The sequence below is a fragment of the Pelobates fuscus genome, chromosome 1 (genome assembly GCF_036172605.1).
Source record: "Pelobates fuscus isolate aPelFus1 chromosome 1, aPelFus1.pri, whole genome shotgun sequence".
Classification (NCBI taxonomy): Eukaryota; Metazoa; Chordata; class Amphibia; order Anura; family Pelobatidae; genus Pelobates; species Pelobates fuscus.
The window spans coordinates 178,941,483-178,967,096 of NC_086317.1; the positions used below are offsets into that span (position 1 = coordinate 178,941,483).

General features: G+C 43.2%; 1 protein-coding gene across 1 annotated transcript; it reads left to right on the plus strand.

The window, feature by feature from the left end:
- SMIM29 (small integral membrane protein 29) lies at window positions 1–25,255 on the plus strand. Its single transcript, XM_063453088.1, has 5 exons — window positions 1–24; window positions 435–628; window positions 17,100–17,125; window positions 17,457–17,556; window positions 22,340–25,255. Exons 2-5 carry the CDS (start codon window positions 500–502, stop codon window positions 22,406–22,408), a joined length of 324 nt encoding a protein of 107 aa, XP_063309158.1. The 5' UTR covers window positions 1–24; window positions 435–499; the 3' UTR covers window positions 22,409–25,255.
- Window positions 25,256–25,614: the final 359 nt, after the last annotated feature.

A 25,614-nucleotide genomic window follows, 5' to 3' on the forward strand; every position in this document is an offset into this window, starting at 1 on the left:
AGGCTTCTGTCAGGATAATCATAAGTGGGTTGGATTGTCTCCTGTGCTGCTTTTTTAAAATTAAATTTAAACCTTTGTTTTACAGCCTAAAACATGGCCTTTGTCTTTATACGATGGCGGCAGTGACCATTAATTACTGTTTTATTTTATAGTTCTCTGTGTTACTTGTCTGTGATTGTTTACAGTTTATTGAGAGCTTTCATTACACGTGACAGCACTCTCAGATATTGTCATTGTTCTGCCCTGGTGCTATTATTAAGGGTATCTCTAGTCCATGAATTGCACGATGTGTTATGTTTCTGTACTCTATGTTTATGGGTATTACATTATGTGTCATAGGTTACTAACTCTGCTGTTGTATTTCTTGTCTGATGCTTCCTGAATTTCTAAAGCCATTAATAGCTTATTTTCTCTTTTTTATTTTTCTCAAACAGTCATATTATTGTTCGGAGCTGTCCTTGATTGCCCTGTCTGTACATCGCATGTCTTGCCCATACTCATGCTACAGTCAGTCATCATGAGTAACACTACGGATTCCGGATCAAGTAATGTAGCTGCTGATTCAATGGGAGGAATTGTGCTGGTGCCATTCTTCCTTATCACTGTAGTGGGTGTCGTAGTGGCTGTGGTGAGTGATACATCTTTATTTTTACGTTAAGCAATCTTTATCCGACAAGACGTTGCCTTATTTGAAAGGGATACTATAGTGCTAGGAATATAAAGATTGATTCCTAGCATTATAACTCCCTCTGCACCAACCCTCCCTACCCCCCACTCCCTGCACTGTAAGGGTTAATAAACCCTTACTGTACTTACTCGATTTCAGCGCCGATCTTACTCCATCTCAGAAACTGCAATAATATTGTAGGGTTAAGGGGACAGACATTGCATCCAGACCTCTTCAATAAGATGAAGTGGTCTTGGTGCCTATGATGTCCCTTTAAAGAGACCAGTAACCTGTGTGGTCAACACAATATTTTCTTGCTTTGCTTGATCAAGGGGAAATATAGCACTGTGAAATCGTAACACTCATTAGTGATTTGCGCTGATTAAGTAATGCGGATATCACAGCTAAAGCAGAATTCCATCTAGAACACTTATCAAAACATTTTTTTTAATTCAAACAACAATTAAAACCTGATTTAATTGACTTCTGTTTTTTCAGTACTAATGGTGGCCGATCCATAAATGTTTTCAAGATGGCCATTAACAGAAATGTGGATTATCAGGAATTCAAAATGAATTTTAAATTTTAGACCATAATTGCCTAATTACACATATTTTCCAGTTAGCTTTGTTTTCAGTTTTAACTGTATTGGCCTTTTAATATGAAATGCATGTTGAATTCTTGGCTATTCACATTTTAGTGAATAACTTTGTGGATATGTTTCACTTTGTGCTTTATCCCATCCAGTTTAGATCACACATGTTATGAATGCTAGTAATACATAATCAAAGCTCACTGAACAAATACGTGGATCGCTTTCATATAGTTGGTAACCGACTTTGCAGGCATTAGCGTCCGCACATTTAGGAGTCTGCAGGTTCAAGTAGTAGATGTTGTTTTCAGCTGCTGTCCTTAAAGGAACACTATAGCGTTAGGAATACAAATGTGTATTCCTAGCACAATACTGCCCTAGTAAACATCTTAATTTTACTTACCTTTTCTACCTTGCAGCCTTGGTGATGCTCCACCTCTTTGGCTGAGATCATCGAGATTGGTGATGCTCCGCCTCTTTGGCTGAGATCATCGAGATTGATGATCTCCGACAATGATTTGTATTGACCCCAAATATACTTGTATAATGCTCTCATATTCCTTCTGAGGCACTGTTTTTCTAACCTGAAGAGATTTCAATTTGTTCACCTTTCTTCATAACAAAAATGTTCCAATCTTTTTTTTTTTTTAATTTGTTGCCCGCCTCTGCACTAGTGCCAATATATCATTTCTTAGAACAGGTGTCCAAAATTGCACAGAATATGCAAGGTGTGGTCTTACCATTGAGTTTTAAAGAGACAAAATTATATTTTCATCCTGAGAGTTAATGCTCCTTTTTATACATGGCAATACTTTACTGGCCTCAGCAACTGCTGACATTGCAAAGTTGCCTAGTTTGTCTATAACAATTCCCAAATCCTTCTTGTATTGATATCCCTAATTTACCCTGAAGTGCATAACTTTAAATTTATCTACTTTAAATTTAATTTGCCATTTAAGTGCCCAGTCCCCGAATCTGTCTAAATCCCTCCAGCTCACATTGTATTACTTTAGAAAGTTTTGCATCATCTGTAAACACAGAAACATGACATTTAAGGCCTTTTTAAAGTAGTGTAGGTGTAGTCCCCCTGTAATTTTAGCCCTGCAGTGTAACCCATTGATGCTTGGTATAAATGGAAAAAAGGTAATGCACTTTTAAATTAAATTTGAGGGGGAGCGGCTGAATTTAAATACTATTTTCCATTACTGACATGCCAGTAGAGAGGATGTGGAGACAGCTGACAGCCTATCTCTCCACAGACCTCAAATCCCTCCCATTATGCATATTCTAGGAAAGGGGTTGTTACCACACTGTTACCACTTTCCAAAGACCTCTACCTGGCATGCCAGTAGTTGCACAGGTCCAGAAATAATGGACAAAACAGAGAGCAAAGAAATAATTGGCAACAATTCAAAAATTGACCTTTGGTAAGCCCATGCAAAGTTCTCAAACTAGTTTACACTCTTTGTTTCATCAGACTTATTCCACCCAAAAGGGCATTCTAGTCCTGATATGATGGAAAGCTCCCTCTGCATGAGAGAGCGTGGGAACTACATATGTGCGTTTGTTGCATTCGCCCATAAATGAATAAATTTGTCTGACACAAAAAACACTTTCTCTTTGTTTTCAAGGAACTAAATATTTTCGTTGGCTTGTTATTAAGATTTTGTATTCCCAGTTATTTGCTTCAACAAATCGATTTGTTGTTGAACTAATTTATGGACAAATGCAATGAGTGCACATGTCCAAAACAAACCCAGATGATCATTTCTGCCTTGGTTGACCTAATCAATGAAGTGTAGGTTATACTGCTCTAGACACAGTGAGCCAGGGGTACAACGTCTTGATTACCTGTTTGCTTCAGGAAGACCCAAGGGATTTGCAAACCACTTAAACAGAGAGTAAGAGAATGGGTATCTGCTTACCGTATATACTCGTGTATAAGTCGATCTCGTGTATAAGTCGAGGGCAGTTTTGTGACCAACAATTGTGAAATATGCTATGCCTCGTGGATAAGTCGAGGGTAAAACTTGGGGCTATGAAATTCTGTGATTTTTAGAACTATATACACACTCATACAAACACACTCTGCATTATACACACACACACACATACAAACAATCTGCATTCTACACACACACTTATACAAACACACACACACTCTGCATTATATACGCACACACGGTGTGTATATAATGCAGTGTGTGTGTGTTTGTATGAGTGTGTGTAGAATGCAGATTGTTTGTATGAGTGTGTGTGTATATAATGCAGAGTGTGTGTGTTTGTATGAGTGTGTGTAAAATGCAGATTGTTTGTATGAGTGTGTGTGTATATAATGCAGAGTGTGTGTTTGTATGAGTGTGTGTAGAATGCAGAGTGTGTGTATGAGTGTGTGTGTGTAGAATGCAGAGTGTGTGTGTGTGTGTGTGTGTGTGTGTACTAGGTGGGAGGAGGGCATTTTTATTATAAATTTTTTATTTTAATATTTTAAGTTTTTTATTTTATTTTAATATTTTTTATTGTATTTTTTTTATATTTGATTTAATTTTCGTCCCCCCTCCCTGCTTGTTAGCTTGCCAGGGAGGGGGGCTCTCACTCCCTGGTGGTCCAGTGTATGGGCTGTGTAGGAGGGGGGGGGCTGACAGTGAGCGGTTACTTACCTTCCTGCAGCTCCTGTCAGCTCCCTTCTCCTCTGTCAGCTCCCACTGTAAGTCTCGCGAGAGCCGCGGTGACCCCGCGGCTCTCGCAAGACTTACAGTGGGAGCTGACAGAGGAGCTGCACGGAGGAGAAGGGAGCTGACAGGAGCTGCAGGAAGGTAAGTTAATGCTCTCTGCCAGCCCCCCAACAGGACAGCCGGGCTGGTAATGAGCCCGGCGGTCCTTGTCTGTATTATGGCAATGTAAGTTGCCATAATACAGACATTAACTCGAGTATAAGTCGAGTGAGGGTTTTTCAGCACAAAAAATGTGCTGAAAAACTCGACTTATACTCGAGTATATACGGTAGTTCAAAAGCTAATTTTATGTGTTACAATAAGAGCCTATACTATTTGTATATCCGACTTCTCCCTCCCAAAAAGGCAGCACCTACAAATATCAGATGCTGTATAGGAGAATGACTCCCAACAATCTCAGGCAGGCTAGGATAGCTATATGCTGATGCTAATCAGACATTAATGGATCCATAGCCAGAAGTACTATTTTCTTATCTAAATTCTGTCTTGTGGTTTACCATGTCTGCAGATCCCAGAGACCGCAATATACATAATTCAGCATTATGCTTGCTTTACAGTACACATTTTGTAATCTAGTATTGCGTTCCTTTACTCTTAAGGATGTACTATTACATACGATCCGAAGCAACAGCTGTTATTTTTGACCTACACCTTTAATTCAAGCTCTTTCTTTTACTGACATGCTAGAGCAGAACTGTGAAGACAAAGGCAATGTGCTTATTGTCCCCTCTCCCAACATATGAGTAATGAGCATCATACTCTAATGCAGCAGCTGCTCTGGAATGTAATTGATTCAGTCCCTCTTCTTTTACTTATAAGCTGGGAATGGGGGCTATGGAACGAGATACATACTGTTATTCTCTCCACAACCCTTTTTATTACATTTCTGCAATGGGGGAGGGAATGAATTAAAAGGGAAAAAAATAGTGGAAAATGTATTCATACTTACCGTAATTTTCTTTTCCTGGCTATTATTCATGGCAGCATATACACATGGGTTAGCTCCTCCCCTACAGCCGATAGGACAGGAAAACCACCAAGGTTTTAAAAGGAGGCTCCATCCCTAAGGTCCTCAGTCAGTTTACAAGCTCTACAGTACATAAATAGAGACATTAATGGGTGGGAAGTATATGCTGCCATGAATAATAGCCAGGAAAAGAAAATTACGGTAAGTATGAATAAATTTTCCACTTTCCTGGCTAATCATGGCAGCATATACACATGGGGAATACCCAAGCTTACAAAGGGAGGGACAGAATAGCCAATCAAATAATCAGAATAATTCAACATAAATTGAAGAATGAACTGAGTTGAGTACCAAATTGTGCATCATAGACTGTTTTAACGAACAGTATGAAATGCCAGACAAACGTGTCTAAAGAGGTTCAAATGCTAGCTTACAAAAAGTGTCAGCAGAAACCATTGCCATGGCAACCCATGATGCTGCAACAGCAACAGAGAGTGCCCTGATACCCTCCAGCACAGGTAGAGAACGGACGTGACGTCCAAATTATGCCTCATTAATTGCTTCAATGTCCAATATGAAATGCAGGACAAACTAGTTCAAAGAGGTCCAAATGCCAACTTTACAAAGTTTCAGCAGAGACCATTGCCATGGAAGCCCACGAGATGCTGTACTAGTGGAGAATGTACTAGTGGAGAATGCCCCAAATCCTTTGGTACAGGTAGAGAATGGCATTGAAAGGCTCTCACTTTAGGCAGGATCTCTGGTGCTACATGCAAGACAACCATATCCTGTTGAAATTCAGTGAATGGGGGTACACAGGATCAAGCCTGGAGTTCACCCATTTTCCTTACTGGGGTACCAGCCACCAGCACTTTCTGTGCTACCACCATGGAAGCTCCTTCTAGAGGTTCGAATAATGGTTCAGTCAGGGCCCGTGAGACCAGTGCTACGTCACATATTGGCTTCACCACACTCAGTGGAGGCATGATTTCATTCAATGCCTATATGAAGCAAAGTGCAGCTAAGTGCACACATTCACCTTGCTGAGGTACCAGTCATCAGCAACAGCAACGTCTGGGCTAACATCATGGAAGCTCCTGCTAGAAGTTCAGTCAGTCTGTGAGACCAGTGGTACGTCACATATTGGTTTCAACATTCTCAGCGGAGGCTTGAGTTCAATTGTTGCTTACATGAAGCAAAGCACCAGGGGCATCAACGCTCAATCGGTACCCTTCAGTACAGGTAGAGAATGACATAGATAAGCATTCACCATAGGCAGGATCTTCAGGTGCCAAATGCAAGACGACCATATCTGTTGAAAAGTAGTGAAAGGGGATTCACAGGATCAAGCCTGGAGTTCACCCATTTTCCTTGCTGGGGTACCAGCCACCAGCACTTTCTGTGCTACCACCATTGAAGCTCCTTCTAGAGGTTTTGAATAATGGTTCAGTCAGGGCCCGTGAGACCAGTGGTACGTCACATATTCGCTTCACCACACTCAGTGGAGGCATGATTTCAATCAATGCCTATATGAAGCAAAGTGCAGCTAAGTGCTCCTCTAGAGTGTTGTAACACAGAACCTTTCAAGGCCTGAACAAGGAGTAATTCCAACAGACAAAAGCATGTCAAGCTTAGTAAAGCCTGTATAGGATTGTAAGAGGATCTCAATGATCGTCTCAGGGATGCCTATACTAATATGGACTCCCGCATCAACACCAGAACTTGAGGATCCTGGTGTGTCATGGGGCCTTGTAATAGGTCTGGATGTACAGGAATTTCCCTTGGAGGTTCCAGAATCATCTTATTCATCATAGGAATTAGAGTCGACACAGTCTTCCACTGTCACCTTTTGCATTGCCTTTTAGGAAAGTCGAAAACAGGAAAATATGTACATCACACTAAAATTCAAAATTTGAGTCAGTGTATCCTGAACCTGAGCATTCTGGTCCTAGCATGAAAAATACTTCTGGACCTGGTAGGTCTAAGAAAGGGCCATCAGATCTATGTAGGGTATCAGACAATCTGTATCAACCCTGAGGATACGTCAGGACATGGTTGCCAATCCACCTTGTCCACAGTTATTTGGCTCCAGCAAACAGCCATTGTATTCTGAGCCACTGGTTGTTCTTCTGTGCCCTGATCATTATGGGCTGGAATTCCATCAATACGTATCTGTGAGACCCATCTTGGTAGATATAGGATACAGTTGCATTGATATTTGAGCAAATTTGGACCCACTCATTCTTCAGCAAGCCTCTGAAGTGAAGAAGAACCTTGAAAATGACTTAGTTCCATACAAATGAATGGAAATATTGTGCAACATGGTCCAAACACTGTGCAACCAATCTTATAAAAACTGGAATTCAAGCTAATAATCGACCAATGAGGTTCTGTTCACTGGAAATTCAGAGATCTAATCCCTCTTTCAGCTGCCAGGGTAAGGTGTAACTCCACTGATGGGGACATAGTAAGTGGCTGGCTCCAATAATCTTTCTCTTGTTAGACCAAGATAGGAAGGATCTGTAAGGAATCCAGAGATGCCATTGAGCCCATCTGACAAGTCTGCTAGTGGAAGCCAGGATTCCTAGTAGTTGCATCTATTTTCTTGCTATTACCAAGCAGAAATGAAGAAACTGGGAGAGAAAACCTTTTCAATCTGTGGAACTGTTCCCGAGATAGGGAAAAGCAGAGCATAGAATCTTCCACTTGGGAATGTCAACCGCTGAGCTGGTCTGAAACCGCTTTTCTTGATATTCATCAAGCAGCCAAGCTTTAGGAGTTATGAAAGAACTATATACCTCTGTGTGCCTGCCTTCTGAGGGTCTAAGGCTATCAGAAGTAGATCCTCCAGATAATGGAACCAGGTGGAGTTCTGGACTCTCAATAACACTATAAGCACATATAAAGATTCTTGGGGCCACATTGAGGCCAAATGGTAGGTTCTCTTCTGAGCTAATGCCGAAGATCTCTGCAGATTGGACTGAAAGTAAGCATCCTTGAGATATATAGAGGTAAGGAAATTATCCTTCCAGATTGCTTGAGATATGGATCTGATTGACTCCATCCCGAAGACTCTGACATTCAGCCTCTTGTTGGCCCCTCTTATGCCCAGTGTAGGCTTTCATGTGCTTTTCCTCTTAGCACCAGAAGAGAGGCGAAACTTGTCCCTGGAACTGCTCTTGTTCTGGGACCTAAAAAAAATCACCTCTTCGTCCAGAAGGCTTCTTCCTTCAGTGCTTTACCTCTTGATTCATTGGCCTGTTGGTATGGAGACTCCTGTGCCCGTTAATAAAAAAACTCCAGTCTATTTCAATCTGGACCATGGATACCACTCAAGCCTCCAGAGTATGACGAGCCCAGGTATGTGTGATCAGAAAAATGAGGCTCCTAGTACTGGAGGAGATATGTTCATTGCTGAAGAGCAAAATGACTGCGTTATAGCTCCATTAGAACCTTGAAAGGCAGGTTTACCAACTGCCATGAGTCACCTCTGGAGTATTCCCTGCAGGGCCAGTAGCTCCATGTATCTCAGAAATACTGGTCACTGAAGGTTCTCCGGTCAGCCTATGAGGAGCTGGGATCCTTGGAACTTCCATCCTAAAGTACCAATATCTTGCAGCCCTCATTCGCCTTTTCAATGGAATTATCCAAAGTTTGCCCAAACAGCACCACCCCTTTAAATAGAATGGTGTAGAGGGCAGACTTGGAGGATGAGTCATCATCCCAGAAATAGAACCATAATGCTTTCTTAGCTGCTATAGATAAAGCCATTTGATCCAGAGAAAATCCTAGTTACATCTAGGGAAGTTTCTGTGAAGAAGTCAGTTGTAACCTCAGACTGCCTCTTCAATCTTGGCTTTTAATATCTCTCTCCATAGTAGCCTTTAGATCTTTAATCACATACTTCATGTTTGTAGAAACAGCAGCGGAAGTCACAGCTGGCTGGCCTCCTGCAATGGTAGGCGTAACATTTTGGACAGGTCTGCGTCCACCTATGATCCATAAGTGTGCAACTTAGGTGGTGTAGTTCTGGGGTTGGAAATCACTTCCTCCACAGGGTAAAGCCTGGACTCTTTTCTTACCCCTAAGGCCTCTGGAACTTACTTTGTAAGCCCTGCCTGCATGTCATGTGGCTGCACAGTGATAGGTCATGCTGAAGCGACAACCTTCTGGAGGAAGTCAGTGCATAACCAAATCCTGGTGAAGAATCAGACACCTGACAAATAATAATAATAACTAAATATTACCTGTGCACTGTTAAATTCTATAAGAAACCAGCGAAACAGCTTTAACACAGGCTGAAGACAGCACTTATCCATGTCTGGAGACCCTGCAAATACTTACCAAATAAGTGTGGTATGTTTACTGTAATTTTCCCTTTATTTTAGGCACTTTCTGGCAATTGCCCTTATCCAAGATGGCTGCCACAACTTGTATTCCCACAATGCAAGTCATCTGTATTAGGCCCAATAAGGCACAAACTGCACACATGTGGGCCTATTCCGAGTGTGTTTGCTGTGTAGAGACCAGGGAGGACTCTGTCTGAAGCCTACATGGCCCCTAAACACCCAGGGTGCCGGGAATAAATCACTGGGACCGAGAGGAAGCAAAATAGATAACAAAAGTGCCTGCAAGGGAGTTTAAAAGGCCACCAGGTGCAAAAAAGGTCAAAGTTTAAAAGCACCACAGTCTAAAGGCCTCAAGGTATAAAAGGTAACACAGTTTCCAAAATGTATCACAGGTTTTAAAATATATCAGTCTTCAAATGCACGGCAGTTTTCCAAATGTACAGCAGTTTCCAATGATTTGCGGTATTACATGCAATAGTATTAAATGCCTAATTTAAATGAAAGTTTTAAATGCCACACAGCTTAAATGCTTCCTAGCAAAAGCACAATCGCATAATGTACCACAATCTAAAAAATAATGCACTAGTTTAAAGATATTGAAGCTTAAATGCATCACAGCATAAAAGCACAACTGCATAATGTACTACAGTAAAACAGGCAAATAAAGTAATGAAGATAAAAAAACATACATGTCCGTAAGTAAAGGGAGCAAATTGCTCACGTCCTAAGGGCTGTAGGACAGGAAAAAGACTGAGGACCTTAGGGATGGAGCCTCCTTTTAAAACCTTGGTGGTTTTCCTGTCCTATCGGCTGTAGGGGAGGAGCTAACCCATGTGTATATGCTGCCATGATTAGCCAGGAAAATAATTTATATATAGGCTTATGCAATGTATGATCATATGCTGTAACTAAACCCCCGCTAATTTTGCCTAGGTTAGGTGTTAAAAAACAAAACCAAAAGCAAACTATACAATACATATATATTGTATGTATATATGTAGTCAGAACTTAATTCGTATATGAAAATAGAGAAGAGGAGGGAAAGTTGGTTGTGGTGTGCCGAAACCAACGTAGTGGTTACTGTGTATGGTTCTGACAGTTTTTAACCGGAGCTGACATCCATTTATGGACCACAGTGAACTCTCGGGGTCTGAGGAGGCCGTAGAGTGCGATGTAAATGGCTACTAGATGACCAAGTGATATGTGCTAATTTTAAGTGTAGGTGGACAAAAAAGAGCCAAAAGCCACCACGGTCTCGAAGGAGTTATTGTCATAAAACTTGAAATTCCCCGCCCAAAACGTGTAACTCAGTCACAGCCCTGTTGGCTGTTTTGGTGTTGGCAGACAGTGGTACATAAGAGAAACCGTGTGTGGGACAATAATCTAGTTTATCCATAATTAACTCTGGAAAAGTCTGTATTCTGGATGGGAGCTGGTTGGCGAAAGGGTGCACCTTGTAGAAAGCCTGAAAGTTTGATCGGGACAACGCATCAGCTGCCATATTATGGATGCCTGGGATGTGTTCACAAACTAGAAAGAATTGTATTTGGTGGCCAGCCATGTCAATCTCCGTATTAGCCGCATAATGGTTAAGGAGGAAGAGCGCCCTTTATTTATGATATCGCAAGCCGCCAAATTGTCTGAGAGACACTTGACTGCCTTACCGGCCCGCAGATGACCCCAAGTATGTGCTGCTGCTACAATGGGATAAACCTCGAAAAGGGCTGAAGTTTCCCTGAAGGCCGGTAAGGCAAGCGCCTCTTGAGGCCACACGTCCCTGAACTAGTGGTTACCAAAAATTGCAGCGAACCCCGAGTGGGCTGCTGCATCAGTCCAAATAATATGTATATGTAAAAAAAATCAGATAAAATTTGTATCTTTTTTTATTGGACTAACATAATTTTTTAATGACCAGCTTTCTCAAGTCTAAAGCATTTCTGAGCAAGACGACTCATAGAATTCAAAGTTGAGTTGTGATACAGGGGTTAAAGCGACATGAGTGAAGAAGACAGATTTGATAGAACATAGACACCATTCCTGCAGAGGGTCGTAAATATCCTATGCGAAGATCAGAGTGAGGGGGGAGAGAGAGGGGAAAAAAACAAGCGAACGTGGGGGGAGGTGAGAGTCCACTAAGGGAGGGAGGAAGGGGGATGTGAGGAGAACGTGGGAGGGAGAGACCACTAGGGGGGGGGGGAGCAGAGACCACTAGGGGAGAGGGGGAGGGTGAGAGGAGAGACCACTAGGGGGGAGGGTGAGAGGAGAGACCACTAGGGGGGAGGGTGAGAGGAGAGACCACTAGGGGGGAGGGTGAGAGGAGAGACCACTAGGGGAGAGGAGAGACCACTAGGGGAGAGGGGGAGAGGAGAGACCACTAGGGGGGAGGGGGAGAGGAGAGACCACTAGGGGGGAGGGGGAGAGGAGAGACCACTAGGGGGGAGGGGGAGAGGAGAGACCACTAGGGGGGAGGGGGAGAGGAGAGACCACTAGGGGGGAGGGGGAGAGGAGAGACCACTAGGGGGGAGGGTGAGAGGAGAGACCACTAGGGGGGAGGGGGAGAGGAGAGACCACTAGGGGGGAGGGGGAGAGGAGAGACCACTAGGGGAGAGGGGGAGGGGGAGAGGAGAGACCACTAGGGGAGAGGAGAGACCACTAGGGGAGAGGGGGAGAGGAGAGACCACTAGGGGGGAGGGGGAGAGGAGAGACCACTAGGGGGGAGGGGAAGAGGAGAGACCACTAGGGGGGAGGGGGAGAGGAGAGACCACTAGGGGGGAGGGGGAGAGGAGAGACCACTAGGGGGGAGGGGGAGAGGAGAGACCACTAGGGGGGAGGGGGAGAGGAGAGACCACTAGGGGGGAGGGGGAGAGGAGAGACCACTAGGGGGGAGGGGGAGAGGAGAGACCACTAGGGGGGAGGGGGAGAGGAGAGACCACTAGGGGGGAGGGGGAGAGGAGAGACCACTAGGGGGGAGGGGGAGAGGAGAGACCACTAGGGGGGAGGGGGAGAGGAGAGACCACTAGGGGGGAGGGGGAGAGGAGAGACCACTAGGGGGGAGGGGGAGAGGAGAGACCACTAGGGGGGAGGGGGAGAGGAGAGACCACTAGGGGGAAGGGGGAGAGGAGAGACCACTAGGGGGAAGGGGGAGAGGAGAGACCACTAGGGGGGAGGGGGAGAGGAGAGACCACTAGGGGGGAGGGGGAGAGGAGAGACCACTAGGGGGGAGGGGGAGAGGAGAGACCACTAGGGGGGAGGGGGAGAGGAGAGACCACTAGGGGGGAGGGGGAGAGGAGAGACCACTAGGGGGGAGGGGGAGAGGAGAGACCACTAGGGGGGAGGGGGAGAGGAGAGACCACTAGGGGGGAGGGGGAGAGGAGAGACCACTAGGGGGGAGGGGGAGAGGAGAGACCACTAGGGGGGAGGGGGAGAGGAGAGACCACTAGGGGGGAGGGGGAGAGGAGAGACCACTAGGGGGGAGGGGGAGAGGAGAGACCACTAGGGGGGAGGGGGAGAGGAGAGACCACTAGGGGGGAGGGGGAGAGGAGAGACCACTAGGGGGGAGGGGGAGAGGAGAGACCACTAGGGGGGAGGGGGAGAGGAGAGGCCACTAGGGGGGAGGGGGAGAGGAGAGGCCACTAGGGGGGAGGGGGAGAGGAGAGGCCACTAGGGGGGAGGGGGAGAGGAGAGGCCACTAGGGGGGAGGGGGAGAGGAGAGGCCACTAGGGGGGAGGGGGAGAGGAGAGGCCACTAGGGGGGAGGGGGAGAGGAGAGGCCACTAGGGGGGAGGGGGAGAGGAGAGGCCACTAGGGGGGAGGGGGAGAGGAGAGGCCACTAGGGGGGAGGGGGAGAGGAGAGGCCACTAGGGGGGAGGGGGAGAGGAGAGGCCACTAGGGGGGAGGGGGAGAGGAGAGGCCACTAGGGGGGAGGGGGAGAGGAGAGACCACTAGGGGGGAGGGGGAGAGGAGAGACCACTAGGGGGGAGGGGGAGAGGAGAGACCACTAGGGGGGAGGGGGAGAGGAGAGACCACTAGGGGGGAGGGGGAGAGGAGAGACCACTAGGGGGGAGGGGGAGAGGAGAGACCACTAGGGGGGAGGGGGAGAGGAGAGACCACTAGGGGGAGGGGGAGAGGAGAGACCACTAGGGGGGAGGGTGAGAGGAGAGACCACTAGGGGGGAGGGTGAGAGGAGAGACCACTAGGGGGGAGGGTGAGAGGAGAGACCACTAGGGGGGAGGGGGAGAGGAGAGACCACTAGGGGGGAGGGGGAGAGGAGAGACCACTAGGGGGGAGGGGGAGGGTGAGAGGAGAGGCCACTAAGGGTGGAGGGGACTTTGGAGAGACGACTAATGGAAAGGGGGGAAGAGGAGAGACGACTAATGGAAATTGGGGGGGGGAGGGATAGATCACTAGGGGGGCAGAGGAGAGACCACTAAGGGGGAGACGAGAGACCACTAAGGGATGGGGGGGGGAGGAGAGTAGAGACCACTAAGGGAGGGGGGGGGGGGGGGTAGAGAAGAGACCACTAAGGGAGGGGGAGGAGAGTAGAGACCACTAAGGGAGGGGGAGGGGGAGGAGAGTAGAGAAGAGACCACTAAGGGAGGGGGGGGGGAGGAGAGTAGAGACCACTAAGGGAGGGGGGGGGAGGAGAGTAGAGACCACTAAGGGACAGGGGAGTAGAGGAGAGACCACTAAGGGATGGAACGGAGACCTCTATAGGACAGGGGGTAGGACAGGGAGCTCTTTCACACTACGCGCACACACAATGCATCCCTATACATACACAGAAACACACAATGCATCCCTATATACACAGAAACACACAATGCATCCCTATATACACAGAAACACACAATGCATCCCTATATACACAGAAACACAACATGCTTCCTTTACACACAGAGAAATACACAATGCATCCATTACACATACACAAAATGCAACCCTTACACACAAAGACAATGCATCCTTTGCACGCATACACAGAAACACACATGCAAACACACACTGTTTCTCTTACACACACACAGAAACACAATGCACCTTACAGACACACACTGCATCCCTTACATACACAGAGACACACCTTGCATCCCTTATGCATACAAACATACACTGCTTTCTATCCCTTACACAAAAACACACTGCTTCCACTACACACAACCACACTGCATCACCTACACAAACTGGTATCCCTATACACTACATTCCAAAAGCGCACACACACATTAGAGCCTCTACAATAACACATAAAACATCCCCTACACTACACTGCCTGTGAGCGAACTCATGGTTGGAACATGTAGGTGGTCTTATGGGCATACTCACCATCAGACCTTGAGCTGTGTAAGGTGCCCCAAAAAAATGGAGCTGCTTCCCGTTCTCCCAGAACATTGAATTTTGTGACCACAGTTACAAACCGCCTCCAGAGATCCTGTTCTACACCAGACCAGTGGAGCCAAACTGCAGCCAGAGCCCATCACCATCCTCATCTGGTTGTAAGTAGGTAATCTGGTATATTATTAGTGACACTAATCTCTAATTTACCTTACATTAAAGGGACACTATAGTCCCCAGAACCACTGCAGCTTAATGAAGTGGTTCTGGTGTCTATAGCCTGTCCCTGCAAACATATTGGAATGCATTTTAAAATGTTGATACATATGACAGAACAGAAAGATAATGCCAGGGGAGTGTTGGTAGTGGGACAGGAAACCCAAATCAACATTTAGTGCTCTATTCTTGCTGTTAAACAGTTTGATCATTCTGACTTCAAAAGTTTTTCTTTCTTGGGTGTAACCCTTTCAGTACTTTGCTTTTTAGGTCCTTCATTGGGTGGTCATTGAGTGGTCAGGCTGGGTAAAATGGTGTCCCACAGGAGTGCAGTACAATTCTTCTTTGTGGTGTTTAATGGAGTGTCTGTGCCTATTCATTCTGCCGTTAGAGTATAGAGTTTAACTCTATCAAATTGATCAGTATTGCTTCAGACCTGAGGAAGAGAGGAAAACTCTCGAAAGCTTGTCTTTGAAATATTATGTTGGTCCAATAAAAAAAGGTATCATTGCATACTGCAATACTCTGGTATTTTGTATGTGTGTATGTGTATATATAAATGAGCGTTCTGTATCTCCTAGGAGATATTGACGCATGCGTAATTACGGCTAAGTAGAACACTTTTGCCTGTAACTCGCAGACCGGGAGCTGGATGCCGCCCACCCACGGAGCTTTCAAAAATCACTGTAACTGGACACTGATGTATTCCAACACCACAATTCTGTTACACCATATCTCACAGTTACTTAGTACACCAAAGTGCCGACAACTTGTATAGCTATTAAACCACATGTGGATCTGTTTGTCATCATAATATATCATAGTGCAGGAAATTTAGTAAAGTGCTATGTGCATGTAAAAAAATATCATAAAGTGCTGTCAAAAACATCTAGTATGATCTTTATTCAAAATTTAAAGCGATAGTGCTTACAGAAAATATTCTCAAAAGGATCAGTTATGGTCTATGTTTCACATTTAAAGTGAACAGTAATGCTTTGTTGAACCAAAGGAATACCACTGAAGGCATAATCCTAGCTCTGCCCTTCTAGGGCAGGACCACAGGTCCTTAATACAAGAATTAAAGTGTCTAAAGTGACAGTGTCATAATACATTGTGTCAAATACCTGCGAGTGCTGATTTTTTTTTGAGATATATATATATATAATAGATTTTCACTCAGTGGACACTTTATGAGTTATAACTTTTTATTACAGATTCTGGTTCATGTTGATAGGGATAGCGTCATGCAGTCACCGCACATTTGTTGGCTGCCCATTAGTGTTGCAAATCACACGTTCAACCAAATCCCCAATGCACTCTATTGGATTGAGATGGAGAATGTAGAGGCCAGTGGAGTAGACTAAACCCATTGTCATATTTGTGGAACCACATTGAAATGCCATTCTTTGTGACATCAAGCATTATTCTGCTGTTTTTAGACTGTGGTCATAAAAGGATGTACATGTCAGCAGTAATATTCTGGTAACTGTGGCATTTAAATAAGAATAGAAGAAAATATTCACTGCAGCCTTACAATACTAACAGCCCAAACCATTAACACAAACAGGATAGACCCACAACTTCATATTTTATGTAGAATTCTATGTTGCATCAGAATTGTCATACCTTCCCGGAATCTGTTACCAAAATTGATAGAATCATCATAGGCCACATCCCAATTGCTGCTACCTCGTGTTTACCACAGTTTTTGAAATCGGCTAATACTCCAACACTTAGAAGTTTTGAATCTGGTTTTAGAAAATAAAATGCACGAAATGTCATATAGACAAAGCTCAAACTTATTCATAAAACTTCAACATTGTTGGGATAAATGGGAAAACTGCATTAAAATAACCCATCCTTTATAATCTAAACTTACTGTCATGATTATGTGATGTACAACAAAATATCAATGTAATAGTATGTTTGTTTATACCTTTCTTCATATTATGGATGGATACCCCTCCCTTTTTCCAGGTTCCCCTTCCCTTCCCTCCCCCGAATAGTATGTCATTTATTTTGTTGTAAAAACCTTTTTAAACTTAACCAAACCAGATTTCTTCTCAGTTCTGGTGCTGGAATAACTTTACCATGTCGTTAGTACTTTTTATGCAGTGATTTTAATCTAAGCTCTATTTGTGTGGTTTATGATGCAACTTCCTTTGCCATTGTAACTATGTAAACAGCTTTTAATCATGATGGTTATAGGCTAACAAGTTCCTTTTTTTCCTCCTTTCTTTCAGATCATGTATATAAAGAAGAGGAAGAGGTATTTGTAATGAAGCAACTGTAGGGCTCCTTTAACTTCTGCATGTTTATACATATCTTTTTCACTTTTTTATAGACTAAGGAATTCATAAGGAGTGTGCACGTGCACACACAAATATTCAAGAATAATGCTTAGCAAGTTAAAATTGTATGCTTTCATCATGCCTTATCTCTCAAATTAGTGGACACAAAATACTTTTTTCTGTTTTTGTTTTTTTAGTTTGTTCACTTAATAAATTCCTATAGACATTTACTAAGAGGACATTTCCTCTTATATTTTCTCCTGCACAGAAGTCACAGTAATTCATTTTTTTAAAAATTTTTTTTTGCAGAGTGGATCGATTAAGGCATCATCTTCTACCTTTATATAGCTATGATCCTGCAGAAGAGATACATGAGGCTGAACAAGAATTACTAGGACAAGATACTAAGGTGTGTTGGATCCCTGGCTTTTATGTGGTCATAAAGACCTAAAAGGAACACTCTAAACACCAAAACAACTTTTTCTTATTGAAGCAAATAAGCAAATTTGATGTATAGATCATCCCCATTCAGTCTCACTGTTAAGTGGTCTGGCTTGTTGGAGTTTATGCAGCCCTGGCCATACAATTACAATTACCGTATATACTCGAGTATAAGCCGACCCGAATATAAGCCGAGGCCCCTAATTTTTCCCCAAAAAACTGGGAAAACTTATTGACTCGAGTATAAGACTAGGGTGGGAAATGCAGCAGCTACTGGTAAATTTCTAAATAAAATTAGATCCTAAAAAAAATATATTAATTGAATATTTATTTACAGTGTGTGTATAATGAATGCAGTGTGTGTGTATGAGTGCAGCGTGTGTGTGTATGAGTGCAGCGTGTGTGTATGAGTGCAGTGTCTGTATGAGTGCAGCGTGTGTGTGTATGAGTGCAGCGTGTGTATGAGTGCAGCGTGTGTGTGTATGAGTGCAGCGTGTGTGTGTATGAGTGCAGCGTGTGTGTGTATGAATGCAGCGTGTGTGTGTATGAATGCAGTGTGTGTGTGTATGAATGCAGTGTGTGTGTATGAGTGCAGTGTGTGTGTATGAATGCAGTGTATGAATGCAGTGTGTGCAGGGCCGGTGCAAGGATATTTGCCCCCCCCATATGTCCTGACCTCCCCTCCTCCTCCCTCAGTGGTCCTTACCTCCCCACCCCCGTGTTCCTTCACCCCCCTCCCCCAGTGGTCCTGACTCACCCCTCCCCTAGTGGTCCTTACTTCCCCCTCCCCTCCCCTAGTGGTCCTTACTTCCCCCTCCCCTCCCCTAGTGGTCCTTATCCCCCCCTCCCTCCCCTAGTGGTCCTTATCCCCCCCCTCCCTCCCGTAGTGGTCCTTATCCCCTCCCTCCCATAGTGGTCCTTATCCCCCCCCCTCCCTTCCTCCCATAGTGGTCCTTATCCCCCCCCTCCCTCCCATAGTGTTCCTTTTCTCCCCCCCTCCCTCCCATAGTGGTCCTTATCCCACCCCCCTGCCTCCGATAGTGGTCCTTATCCCCCCTCCCTTCCATAGTGGTATAGTGGTCCTTATCCCCCCCCTCCCTCCCATAGTGGTCCTTATCCCCCCCTCCCTCCCATAGTGGTCCTTATACCCCCCCTCCCTCCCATAGTGGTCCTTATACCCCCCCTCCCTCCCATAGTGGTCCTTATCCCACCCCCTCCCTCCCATAGTGGTCCTTATACCCCCCCCCCTCCCACAGTGGTCCTTATACCCCCTTTTTTTTATTATTTTTTTATTATTATTTCTTATTTTATTTTTTTTTCGTCCCCCCTCCCTGCTTGATACATGGCAGGGAGGGGGGCTCTCCTTCCCTGGTGGTCCAGTGGCAGTTCAGTGGGGGGGAGAGGGGGGCTGGCAGAGCTGTACTTACCTGTTCTGCAGCTCCTGTCAGCTCTCTCCTCCTCTGCGCCGTCCGTGCAGCTCCTTCTATCAGCTCACACTGTAAGCGGCTCTCGCGAGACTTACACTGGGAGCTGACCGAGGTGCTGAACGGACGGCGCGGAGGAGGAGAGAGCTGACAGGAGCTGCAGAACAGGTAAGTACAGCTCTGCCAGCCCCCCTCTCCCCCGGTCTGTATTATGGCAATGCAAATTGCCATAATACAGACCTTGACTCGAGTATAAGCCGAGTTGGGGTTTTTCAGCCCAAAAAATGGGCTGAAAAACTCGGCTTATACTCGAGTATATACGGTATTTATTTAGCGCCAACATATTCTGCAGCGCTCTACAATAGGAAACAAGACAAATATTTATTCTAACAAAACATGTATGACATACGGGAACAGGAGGTGAAGAGTGTCTTGCCCAAAAAAGCTCCCAATCTAAAGATGGCTCCCTATGGCTTAGACTTTCACAGCCTCCATGGAACAAATGGTTTCATTTTCAATCCGAACTTACAGCACATTGTGTTTGCTTTTAAACAATAATGTCAAACTTGCGGCCCGTGGGCCGAATGTGGCTCACAATGGATATATTTGCGGCCCACCTGCCCTGGGGCCACTTTGTTTTGGGCTGCGACCAGCCGCAAGACAGGAAAGATATTTCCTGTCTGATTCTTGTCTTGCCTCCTACGGCCGATCACATGCTCCCACAGACCACTCCCCCTTCCCTCCTGCTAGCAGTGCTAGAGGAGTGTCTGGCCTACTTGAGCAAAGAAAAGCAGGGCTGGAACTGGAGGACGGGCAGCTTATCTTAAGGTAGGGGAAGAGGGATTTGGGGGACCTTCCTGTGTAGTGTGCTATATTGGGGAGGGGGGAAGTGTATTAATTTGAGGGAGGTAGGGGGCTGTGTATTAAATTGGGGGAGGGAGTGGGCACTGTATTAATTTGCGGGAGGGATGGGGTCTAGTGTATTTGGGGAGGGGGGCAGTGTATTCGTTTAGGGGAGGGAGTGGGGCAGTGTTTATAGAGTGGTGGGAGGGGGGGCAGTGTGTTAAATTGGGGGAGGCAATGTATTTATTTGAGGGAGGGATGGGTCAGTGTATTAGTGTGGAGGAATGGAGGGGGCAGTTTATTAGAGTGGTGGGGGGGGCAGTGTATTAGTGTGGTGGCAGGGAGGGGGCAGTGTATAAGTGTATTCAATTAGAGTGGAAGGAGGAGTGGCAGTGTATTGTGAAGGGGGCAGTGTATTGGACTTGGGGCAATGTTGGATTCGTGGACAGTGTATTAGCATGTGGGGATGGGGCAGTGTATTAGATTGGGTCTGCATGGGGGCGCTGAACGCTTCCCATGGAGATGCTGATTGGCTGTGCAGCTTTTTCCCACACATGCACAATAGCCCCCCAGTGCTTTTCTACCCTCTTCAACCTATTGTTCCCGTAAGTTTTTGTAATTCTCTCATTTATTGTTAAATCTCCGCCTTTGATGATAATGTAAAGAAAGCGCTTTATAAATACCAGTAATAATAATAATATGGGAAAGAATAGGATTGGCTGAGATCATAAAGTTTGATGATCTCAGCCAAAGTGACGAACACACTGATAGGACATAAAAATCAACAACAACGTTTTTTTACAGCTGTACAACAGCATACATTCACCATTTCAGTCCCATTAGCAAACTTTTCTTAATATGTCAAGGTAGTTGGACTGAAACATTGGTTATATGCAAAGGCACGTATCCTTAAAATATATTTGCTCTTTTGTTTACATTTTGAAGCCCTACAAGCGTGAGGACGTCCAGTGTCAGGAATTTTTTTTTTTTTTTTACACTGTACTTTTCTAAATAAACCTACGTTTCTACAAAAACAGAAGTTTTTGTTTTTTTGCAGCCCATATAAACTTAAACCTTGTTTATTTGGCCTGTGTTAGTCTTTGAGTTTGCCATGCTTGCTTTAAAAGTTCCTACCCTGTTAATTGAACTTTAATTGCACACAACAGGCTGTTGCCTGCTCTATTAGGCCATTAACAAAGCAGGAATAAGACGTGTGTGTGTGTGTGTGAAGGTTGATTGTGTTGGTCAGCGCTAGGGGACGTGTGACTAGGATTACATAAACAAAGAGGTAGAGGTTCGAGCAGAGACACTTTAGGGGCATGATCTATACATCAACATTGCTTTGCTAAATTATAGTTGTTTTTGTGGTAATAGTGTCCATTTTAAGAGTTCTGCAATAAGACCAATTGTAACCTACATTTTTCAATGTGTAACAAACACTGGAATGCTCCTTTTGATTTTTGCACTGTTAGAACTTTAAAGATAAAAGGATGTCAGGTTTAGTTGGATGATGTAAAGTAGATGGTGGGAACCGCACTCAATCCCAACGGCCAAGGGTGCTCCGGATCAGGACCAGCAATCCCAGATTTATACACGAAAGAAGAAAGGACCACAGGCACTCCAAATTGAAACCGTATGCAGATTTATTAGGAAAAAATGCAACGCCAAGCAACGTTTCGACCAACAAAGGTCTTTTTCAAGCTGGATGATGTAGGCAACTCAGACAACCCAAACCGATGTTCATGATGGAGGAAGGAAATTGCATCATGAGAGATTCTCAGAATGGTGCAGGATATGCAATAAAAGAGAAGAAATGCCAAATATAGTGCAGTAACATTGGTGTAAGTGGATCAGAAAAATAAAGAAATGGACGTACAGTATATAGAGCTAGAAGTAGCTCTACTTTATGCACCTATAATCCCTGCCTGGATATCCTTTGTAGTAGCATGTGCACCAAATCTTAATCAAGTGTAGCATATTAAAGTATAGGAATAAAGTCAACTATGTAAGTGGAAATGCACTCACAAATTATGGAGCCTCCAACTCGCTTTTAGTAAGCAGCATCAAGTGGTATAATTCTTATTTACGGATTTGGGTCATTTATAGGCAATCCAGCAATGAATATATGATAAGATAAAAACAAGAAATAAAAATATAGTGCTGTCTGTTGATAATAAAATATACAAAATAATAAAATATTGGAGGGGTATCGGTTTTGCCCAGTACACAGGTGGTCCATCTCCAAGGGAAGAAAACCAGGTAGGTCCTGACGTGTTATAAAATAAAACTATTTTATTTACACTTTAAAATAGATGTAAAAGTAAAAACAGTATAATAATCAATAACACTAATGCGCTTCACCTTCAACAAGGATTTCTCAAAAAAATACTTTCTCAAATCACCCTTTATAATCTTTTCCACTTTTGCCTTTCTCTTATTTTGACTACATGCTGTACATTTCTAAATGCACCAATCTTTCTACAGGTAGTACATGGCTGGACAAGTGGTTATCACCAGTACAAACGGGCATCGTTGCGTGATGTGACAGCCTGACGTCTGCCACGCTGAAATGTTTTGGACATTGGTTTGAGAGTAATGCATAGAGAACTGCTCCATTAATAGCTTCCCTAGCACTGAATTGAAGGGCAGCATTTGGTTCATAACTATTTTAAGTGCAAATGTATTATTATTAATATTATTATTTAAATCTAATGTCTACATACAGGTATGAACACGTATACCTGGGTTTATATTTGTACATAAAAAGATGGGGCTATCTGGAAATGTATGTATAATCATAGCGATAAGTTAAAATACTTGCTCAATAATAGACAAAACTAAAGCTCATTCAGGAATGAATAGCAGTCTATAGTCAGTACATATGATGCTGAGTACGCTGCCAATCTTGGTTTACCTGCTGCCTATTGATTAATATTTTGTAATTAGGAAGAAACCCAAGTTATTTTATAAATAATATGTCTGATTTGAATGGTGTGTGTGCAATTGTTTTGTTCTTGCTGAGGAGAGTACGTATCCCATTTGTTTTGCAAATTACATTTGGGAATGATGGGACTCTTGCATGGATCTATATATTGATGTGTCAAAATGTAATGTAGAAAATACTAACCTGTTTGTTCTAGGTTTACGTTGAGAGAGATTTGTTTAAGTGAGTATTTCATTTTAGACTATAGTCAAAGGTTTGCAATAAAGGTTAATATTTAACCGTTGTAACTTTAAGAAATGTCTGCTGATTAAGGGTTGATTCCAAGTAAATAATGGTTATATACAAGAATGCTTTGAATTCAAAACACATCAAGTAAAACATCAACCACAAAGGGATATGTTTAGTTATAATTTTTCCGACATGTTAAAACTAAAATTTTTCCAATATATTTCTATGTATCCAAGGTTAGCTAGACTTAGTTTGAAGTTGGCCAAATTCATAAATTCTCAGTTGTTTTACATTTAGTAAAAATGCCATAGTAGTCTGAAAACTATAATATTTAATTCACTGGGATCACTGAGACCAGTTTTGCGGTTGTGCCTTCAGATGTGCATGGTTTATGTTGCTACAATGGACCGTGACATGCATGCAGTGCCCTGTTGATTTGTATGGCAAATGTCCTTTAATTTGGAAGCATCAATTGTCTTTTTGTTCTTGGTCATGCACCTGGTACTTCATAGACAGATGTACAGGTGAGGTGAAAATATATGGCATAGGAAAATGTGTCTTTAAATTTACACTATTTTAGGAGTATTGCATTTTTCAGTTCAGTGGATGATGTTAATTTCACATCATTAACATTATGTCACTAACGATCATTGTTTTAAAATTTGCTGAACCACTAGCATACTACATTCAGTGACTGTGTGAAACTGACCAGGAGCTTTAAATAACTTCCTCCCCTTAAAATAAAAATTAATTATTTAAAGTATTATTATAATATTACTATTTTGAATTCTCAGAAACAATTTCACAATATGTATGTCACACCAAATCTGTGAACAGCCATTGCAATGTTTACTGAAATGCAGAATTTAATTGTGGAAAGTATCCCTGATCCATTGACTTTAAGTTGATCACAGCAACAACAACAAAAAAATGTATTTTTGTCATCTAGTTGCGACAAAGGCTTTCGGTTGTTTATTGCAAGTAATGAGGAGATTTCCTCGCTGCCAGCAAACGTAAAAAGGAAACAAACAACTTTTTACATTTACATATTGATACATCTAGTCGTTTTGACAAAAAATCTGGAGATTTTCTGGGACATTTTTTACTTCTTAACATCTACAGGTGGAACCTGAAATCCGGTTTTAAATGTCAATGGAAAAACTTCAATCCACAACACCAACAATTTTTTCATTTAAAAACCAAACCAAAATAAGTGTCCTCTGGATAGGCACTTTTCCTCTTTATTCTTAAACTCATTGTGCATGGCTAACTTAGGGCTCCTTTACATCCTTGTTCCTACTTTTAAGTGACTATTCACTATTCATTACTTTGCTTGTAACTACTGTTAATGAGTAGTTGCTGTTTCCCTACTGAAAAACGTCACAAGTAGCAACAGGTAGATACTGGCTGCATATACTGAAAGCCATTTGCCAAGTAGCAACCAGTGGCTACCAGTAATGGTAGTGACTAGTTTCTGACTGTTGTACAACTTTGTCGCTACTCATTACTGGCTGGTATAAAGATATTAACCGCTAAATCCCATTGAAAAAAAAAACTGTTATTTTTAACCCATCACTAAGTTTTACTGGCCAGCTGCTACCTGGCTGTCACTACTGGCCACACAGGGTGAAGTGCACATTCTCAGGTGTGTTTCTGTGCTTTACCAGCAAGCCACTAATATGTGAGTGATTTGCTATATGAGAAATACGCTACAAAAATATAGCGGCGTGGTTAATTGTAGACTCTAAAAGCTACTGGCTGTTAATTATGACGTACAAAAAGCTTACAGAATCTATTTACCGAAAGATTGTAAACGAACCTTTAGATTGCTTTACTCCCTTGCTTCTTTTCTCACCAGTCACTTTTATTGCTTTCATTTTTTCCCTCTGTTTGCCTCTTTCCCCTTTGCCCTCCCTTATCCCTATATCGAGTCTATTTAATCTCACTTTTATTCCTTACCCTTACTCTTCTCAGGAGGTTATCTTCTTCAGGACACTCTCTGTCATTTGATTGCAATATTTCAATAGGTGTCTTCTACACTAGGTGGAAGTGCTGCACCATGACCTTTGCAGTTACCAATTCTATTATGGTTTAAGTGTGTGCTGTAAGGACTTTGCTCTTTTGGGTGAAGGTTCTTTCCCCCTCCTCATTGTGTGTTTGTCATATTGTATAGTGATGTTCTCATGTTTAATTTAAAGAAAACTCCATAAACTTCAATTGCAAAATAAAACAAAGTGAATGCAAACACAGTGTATTATTTTCATCTCTAATTGTTACATGGATAAAAACAAAAAAGCCAAATAAGAGCCGTCCAATTATTGAAGGAAGAAATCCCTCCAAATTCAATTTTTTTTTAAAAAAAACATTTGGAGATTATAGGAGTAGAAGGTAAAACTAGAGAATATCAGCAGTTGAAGTAGTCCTGGATGTAGAAGAAAGTAATCGAGCGAAATAGAATAAAAACTGAGAAAGTTATTGGAACCATTAAAAAATATATAATTTTTTTTAAAATCTGAAATTTACATGCCATAGCATAAACAAAGTAGGGGGAAAATATGTCAAAAGTATAGAGATTTAATGTCCTCAG